Below are 7,207 nucleotides of genomic sequence, written 5' to 3' on the forward strand. Positions count from 1 at the left end.
CAGGAGTATTTCCTGATGTTGTTCTCCTCACCTGTCGTACTGAGGAGGGGGGCTCATGCTGCTAGCTTGGACCTCGGAGCCTCTCTCTAAACCAGAAGGACTACCAGGGCCAGCCGGGAGTGCCGGTCTGCTGCCGGGCGTGTCGTACACAAAGTCTCGACAGGACGCCAACTTTGACTCCAGATTCTGGAAGGAATATTTAAAAAAATCTTTAGTCAGCTCATGCATGTCGTGATTCTGTTCAGAGACAACAGTTCTGTACAACATGTGTCCACTGGGTCATCTTTAAATCTCTTACTCCAACTTTTCTCAGCAGCTCCCCGACAATGTTGAGTGCAGATATTCTAGCAGACATTGTGAGGGGAGTCCCCGTTAGACCATCACCTAAAACAAAACAGATACGAGTAGGTGAACACGTAATATGTTGATATTAAGTCGATACAGTCACTATTACTGTGGTTATTACTGTAGTCAAAGTTGTTCTATTTCACCTCGTCGGCTACTGGAAGGAGGGGGCGTGGCAAATGAGCTGATGGGTTTGGAGGGCGTGACGGGGATGGACGAGTTCCCGGCCGAGGGGCACGGCAGATCTGCTCTGTCCATGTCTTTGCCCAGGCTGCTGGACGGACGTCTTTCCTTCTGACGCACAGCCAGCTCCTGGCGAAGGTCTGACACAAAACAGGACACGCAGGGAAACTGTGAGTCCGCTTTTTAAGGAAAATGACAAAAGATTCCAGTGCCACATGTTCCATTACGTTCCATAAAGTACAAAAAATGAATATCAGAGACTTAGAACTACATTAAATAGATATTGCATAAAAGACGGAACCAAATGTCAGTTGTCTGGTAATCGGGAGCATAATGCAAATGTCTTATAACACCACGCCGACATAAAACCTAGCAGAGACAAACATCAAGTCTACTGATAAAGGCTTGAGCGCACCACAAAGTGATCAAAATGAGCTCTGCACATCAGAATATCTCTAGTCCACGCCGACTGTCTCCATCTCTAATCATAAAAAACGAGTTTACCCTCACGTGAATCTGATTCTCCTCAAATGCTCAAAATACATTGGCTATCAAATTTCCCTGAGTTAAGCATATATATGTCAGTGTGCAGAGAGATCAGCAGTTCTTGCAAACTAGAGAAGCTACTGTGTGTGTGTGTGTGTGTGTGTGTGTGTGTGTGTGTGTGCGTGTGTGTGTGTGTGTGTGCGCACCTCTGGCTTCATCCTTCAGCCTCTGAACAGACTCAAGCAGGGTCTCTTTCTCATCCAACTCGCTTTCAAGAAAGGCATTCCTCTCAATGACATGGTTCATTCGCTGCTCAAAGTCCTCCAGAGACATGATGGTAGCCCTGGGAATAAGAAGACGGGCCGTTCACGTCAACACTGGATCTATTGTGCATGTGTATTAAAGACCAGCAGTGCCATTTGATGATGAAGCCCATTGGTGAGATAATGACATAAGACCTGTTAAGACACCGACCTTTTGGTCCTCTCCAGGTCATCGTTGGACTGCTCCAGCTCTCGGATGTATTTCTGCAGGTGATCTCTCACTGCTGTTGTTTGTGCCAGATCTTCCTCCAGGGTTGAGATGTGCCTAAAAGCTTCGGAATGCTGAGCCTCGAATTTCTCCTGCAAAACAGCACACAGAACTCAAATTGATTCACATGCCAATGTCATGACGGATTAATCATGGCAACAGCGGGAATGTTTTAATAAGTGGATCTGTGTATTATTTAGCTTATTTAGGGAATCCTGCATATTAAAAAGCCTGCATATTCACGTCCCTCATTAATGTTTTCCTCTCCATGGATGACTGAACAAAAATAGCAGTCAGCTGCCTAACAGCGAGGCAGTTCTTCCCTAGTGGCAGTAGCAACGATATGCTGGATTTGGGTCAGCTAAAGGCTGTCTGTGGATGTCTTCATCACCCATCCGTAACTGCAGCACCAGAGCTTGTCGAGCTCTGTAGGGGCCAGGGGCCCCATTTATAATCAAGGGGCTCTACCTTTATGTTTTCCAGTTCAATGCGTAGTCGGTTGTTGTCTAAAAGCAGCTCTTTGTTTCGACCCTCGCACTGCTTCAGCATAGCTTCCAGTTCTGCTTCATAGTCTCGGCTCATCTGCTGAAACTCCTGCAGCTCCTCATGAGCCTCATCAGCCCTGATGAGGAAACAATGTTTACTACCACCAATACCTCACTCCCCCATGCTGTAGAACACGAATGCTTGTTATTTCAGATGCCTATTAGAAACCTCTGGTCCCGATGTTAATGTCTAGTGTTGTTACCTTTGCTGGTGTGCCTCTGCCTGCTCCTTCCAGAAGCCCAGCTCCTCTGCTAGGGATGTAAACTTGTGTGATGTTGGCTCCACCATGTCTGCAGCTCTGTGTCAGGATGATGGGGATCGGAGACCTAACTGTAAACTACTGCAACGTTACAGCTTCTGCTACTGTCTACGTCTGCCACGAGAGCACATCTTAAACATTCAAAACAAGAGAACTGTTGCGGTAATGCTAACGTGGTTAGCTAGCGTTAGTCTACAGCGCTATGTCTTTAGGTATACTAAAACTACAGAAGCATGTTTTAGCATTTATTTGTATCAAGTGCGAAAAAGTAAAGGTGTGAACTGAACGCGTTAGCAACTTTTAACAGCCAACCGCGTATACATATACCATGGCTAAGCTTTTCAACGGAGCTAATATAGCTAAGTCAGCTAAACGACTTATAGCTAACGTTAGCCAGAATGTGTTGTCTAAACACAGTAAAAACACGGAAACTACGCAGACTCACCCGCATGTAATGGACCGATCAAAACATGCTATAGCTAAGGGAATGGTCTACGAGTTAAAACTAAATGTTCCAGACTTCTGCAACAGACGTATTGTGATTGCACAAACTAATCTCTCGTTACGTTAAGACGGTGCTCGATTCACCAACCAAATATAAACGAAGCTCCACTTCTCGGCCGCCATTGGACGATAGAGATGACGCTGTGAACATATTATCCAATCATATCATTGAACGCACTTAAAGTTGCGGTAGGCGGAGCTCTCAACGCCACACAATACACCGAGCTGTAAAGTTGTCCTGCCCCCCCCCTGCTGACATGCGATGGTGCAATAACAACAAAGAACCGATGTCTGTCCTCTGGTTGTTAAAAGTAAAATTAAATGTTTGACTATTATCAGTTTGTATAGTGTTTCCAATACTTCCCCCCGCAATCCAATACAACACTACCACAAAGTAAAGCCTCAATGCCCCATAGACCAGGATCAATGCACAACTACTTTGTAGGTATCATATTTATTGCAGGGCAATTATTTGCATTTTATTGTAATGTACAGATGTTTCTAGTTTGCTGGTCACAAGTATTCTGGAAATCAATATCTTTTACATGGAGAGTGAAATGGAATTTACTCACATTTGACTTGTCTGTGGGCAATAATGATTTAATGGAGAACAACATAACTTAATTGTATAAAGCCCCTTAATGACTGAATGATTTCACATCTGACAACAACTGTTCTTGACATTTTAGTCCCCCAAAGAATATTCATTCATCTTTCATATGAAATGCAGAGCTGACATCAGTCCATGTGTCTGGACAACCCAGGGTCTTGTTTTTCTTTCAACATGCACATACAGTACACCACCTGTTGTTAACAGCACATTTATGCATAAATAATCACATGTTTTACAGTCCAGACATAGCTGCTCTAGTGGTTCTTACATTACCAAACAATTCATGTTTATATTATGCTTACATTGGATCGACAAACTGTCATCAATCACAACATCTTAATATTACCCCACCACTGTAAATACCTCTAAACCCCGTGTGATTCTAACATAAAGGGCAGGAAGTGGACTCTTGCAACTGGAAATTGTACAGATGTACAGATTTTCAGGCAAAGGAACATAGATTATGTTATAAATAATGATTGGAAGGCATTTGAGATCCTGAGAAAAGTTTGCCTGGGTCCAGACTTTTGAGTCTGCCCACTCCACAGAGTTTGAGTGTAACGAGTTGACAATTCTGTCTGATATCAGGCAAGAGAAAAGTAGCACGTTCCATAGAAAAAGATAGGAAACAAGGTTAGGGCCTCAGACTTCAGACTTGGAATATTCACATTTACTAAAATGAAGACATCTGAGAAGTAAACGATCTGTTGGCCGAACTACAGACTGTTTGCATGTATAGAGGCCTCTGTTTTTGATGTGGATTACACTGTTGTAAGGCATTACATCACCAGCAATTCAGATAAATGTAAGTGCACAGGTTTTCTCACTTATCTTCTTTTCCACCGCAGCCGATCTTATTCCTTTTCTGTTGAATCAATGGGGAACAAGGCAGAAAGGACGGAAAATAAAACACGTTGAAGGTTAAATCCAGCACATAGTCAGTTCATTTTAACTGAAGTTACACAGCCTCCATTAGAAGAAGAAATCTTCAACCTCACCTCAGAGGAATCATTCCTCGGCTTTATTAGTCTCTTTGTTGTTCTCGCGTGAGCACGTCTTCTTACTGTCTATCACATCAGTCTTCACCTGACCCAGAGTTCGCAGCAGGCACATGGTGTCAAACCCCTCGTCACCAGCCTCTTGCAACAACTCAAGCACCTGTAAATAACACAAGTTACTTATTTTTCACAGAAACCACTAAAAGCAAACACAGATGACACATTCTAAACTTGGACCTACAGTATCTGTGCTTGGACTCACCTGCAGACACTTAAATGATTTGAGTTCGCTCAGATTCTCCTGCAGGAACAACAGATAGATGCTGAGGTCGTTGTAGAAGGGCGTGACCACGCCCAAAGCACCAAAGCCTGGCAGCAGCTCGTAAGGCCGGAGAAAGCGGGAGCTCTGGCGAGCTGGTCCAAGAGCAGCGTACACCACCAGCGGAACAAGAAGCACATACACCCCCAAGTTGATGTAGCTGAGCAGCCTGAAGACACCGACTGCCACGAGCTTACACTGCACAGCAGACGGCACCGTGCTGTCGTTTTTCAGCATCCCTGTACGCAGGTCACAGGGAAACTCATCAGTGTGAGAGGCAAGTCGGATGTAGTAGCCCAGGTAGATGCAGGCCAGCAGGAGTGTCAGCAGAGTCACGCCCCGACATGATAGGTACTTGACCACGAGGCAGTGAGAGAAGCGCTTGGTCTTCAGATATTGCTCCACTAAAGGGTATTTAAAGCAACTCTCGGTCAGATCCAAAGCGCTGCAGAAGAGAAGGACATTTCACATAAAAAGACCAGTGTTTAGAAACGCAAACGCCACAGAATTTACCTGAAAAAGATCATCGCATCTCCTGCTAAAGAGTACATGGTAGTGAGCAATAAAAAGGTGTTTACCTCTGTTTGTCCTCAGATGCACCTTTGCTATCCAATGATGCTAGACTCTTGGCCATTCTGATGGCACGATTATAAAAGCGGTCCAGCTCCTCCATGATGAAGTTCAGGTCAGAGGAGATGTGCGGAGCTGCAGTGAAACGCCAGAAGAGGGCCGGGATATACATGAGGATGGCCAGTAAGAGCAGGATGTATGGGAAGAACTGAGGGAATCACAGAAAGGGAGACAGCAGAAGAAAGATGCATGAGAAGAAAGAAGACAAAAAAAATGATTTCTGGACATTTAGGAGCAGAACACAGGGACAGCTTAAAGGTCTTCCAGCGCCCTTCAAACCAGACTGTGATCCCTTTTTATTACAACTGTAAATTAGTGGTGAGACCATTAGGGGGCACTCTGACTAGATAACAGACCAAGACTGGTATTTACAGTGAAGACCATTAGATCCCTCCCGTAGAAGGCCCAGAGACAGGATTAACCAGGAACTGCTAATGGCCCTGTTGACATGTTTGACATTACCCAGGCGCCCTCATGATAGGGCGACTTTCTTTCCCCTACAGAAAAATGTAACCTTCTTTAAGATGGGATTAGAAGGAGGATAATGTCCAACAAAAGGTTAGAGCAACAGAAATTCCAGGTTTACCTCATCCTGGGATGCAGTCCGCACGGACAATCAACCCATTCTACCTCTAAGGTGGGATAAAAACGAATAATTCTGATTAACGCTTTATTTCCCTCAACTGAGGTAATTTTCCCTAAATTAGTATAACTTTAAAATTAGAAAGAAGGCATTTCTCTTTTTTAATGAGCATTGTGTAGTCAGTTTCAAGTCTGTCTCATTGGTCAAGGGGCTAATTAAACAACACATACGAACACAGTTGGTACGTCAATGAGCATCTATAGCTGATAGTAAAAAAACAAACATGTCTGTACCTTGTGCAGCCATAGTGGTGAGCTGTCACCTTGTTGCTGTACAGCTGCCCAACAAAACGAGTCCACATATGCGGCCTGTCTCCAAGAGAAGTTTGTGGGAGCAAAGCAGCTGATCTGGGTACCTTGGGGAGGAAAGGGAAGAGTTAATCCGAGCGGACTCATTTTGGTGATTCTGAAAAGAGAAACAAACACTACAACAATTGTCAGCCCTCCCTCTCCTGCACTCATGACCTAATTTGCTGGTGGGTTGTTTTCAGCATACTTTGTGTCAATAATTATGCCATCCCCTGTATGGTGAGAGGGGGGTTCAATCCTCACAAGTCACAAATGACCCAGATAGTCAGCAGACAGTAATATTTTGGCACCACAGGGGCTGTCGTATCAATATTATAGACTTATGCTATGAACCAACTGAGCACATTCTCAGTCAAATGTCTTCTGTGAAAGAAAAGGCCTATTTTATTGTGTTATACTCAGTGGTGTTTATAATACTGAGTCCACCCTCACTGGTATAATTAGTTAATGCTTAGTAACACCTGTGCTTTTCCTGCTATGACAAGTCAAAATGTCTGCTGGGAAAAAGGCCTACATCTACATCTAATGTCTTGTGTGTTGAAAAGCCCATAGGTTCTCTCCACGTCTCCTCCTGTGTGATTGCTATAGATTCAATACAAAAATCAATGTGGGATTTTGGCAACAATGTGCATGCACTTTTTTTTAGCATAATGTGACAACAATAGCTGACCATAATGACTCATAGCAGCACAATAGAAGTTCTCTTCATATTTCAGTGTAATGGATACATTTTGTCTGAGTATTTGGGGCCGCACTGCCAGTGCTCGCAGGTAATGATAACAACAGTCACTGCGGTCCTTATGACCAAAGAAGATAGATGTGGTAAACTGCTGACGAAAATA

At 44.0% G+C, this 7,207-nt stretch overlaps 2 protein-coding genes across 2 annotated transcripts in view; both read right to left on the minus strand.

Annotated features, from left to right (window-relative positions):
* The window catches only part of LOC116392708 (nuclear distribution protein nudE homolog 1), an 8,799-nt gene extending 5,877 nt beyond the window's left edge, over positions 1-2,922 (minus strand). Inside the window, exons 1-8 of the mRNA XM_031864408.1 lie at positions 2,796-2,922; positions 2,294-2,389; positions 2,014-2,167; positions 1,489-1,637; positions 1,221-1,357; positions 492-668; positions 299-384; positions 32-186 (exon numbers count right to left, since the gene is read on the minus strand). Of these exons, the coding sequence (XP_031720268.1) occupies positions 32-186; positions 299-384; positions 492-668; positions 1,221-1,357; positions 1,489-1,637; positions 2,014-2,167; positions 2,294-2,379 (944 nt within the window). The 5' untranslated portion in view covers positions 2,380-2,389; positions 2,796-2,922. The remainder of the gene's footprint in view (positions 1-31; positions 187-298; positions 385-491; positions 669-1,220; positions 1,358-1,488; positions 1,638-2,013; positions 2,168-2,293; positions 2,390-2,795) is intronic.
* A 370-nt stretch (positions 2,923-3,292) lies between these two features.
* Positions 3,293-7,207, minus strand: part of panx1b (pannexin 1b) — a 5,175-nt gene continuing 1,260 nt past the window's right edge. Inside the window, exons 2-6 of the mRNA XM_031864407.1 lie at positions 6,291-6,412; positions 5,363-5,562; positions 4,728-5,229; positions 4,466-4,625; positions 3,293-4,332 (exon numbers count right to left, since the gene is read on the minus strand). Of these exons, the coding sequence (XP_031720267.1) occupies positions 4,476-4,625; positions 4,728-5,229; positions 5,363-5,562; positions 6,291-6,412 (974 nt within the window). The 3' untranslated portion in view covers positions 3,293-4,332; positions 4,466-4,475. The remainder of the gene's footprint in view (positions 4,333-4,465; positions 4,626-4,727; positions 5,230-5,362; positions 5,563-6,290; positions 6,413-7,207) is intronic.

The sequence above is a fragment of the Anarrhichthys ocellatus genome, unplaced genomic scaffold (genome assembly GCF_004355925.1).
Source record: "Anarrhichthys ocellatus isolate YVR2014 unplaced genomic scaffold, GSC_Weel_1.0 scaffold31, whole genome shotgun sequence".
Lineage (NCBI taxonomy): Eukaryota > Metazoa > Chordata > Actinopteri > Perciformes > Anarhichadidae > Anarrhichthys > Anarrhichthys ocellatus.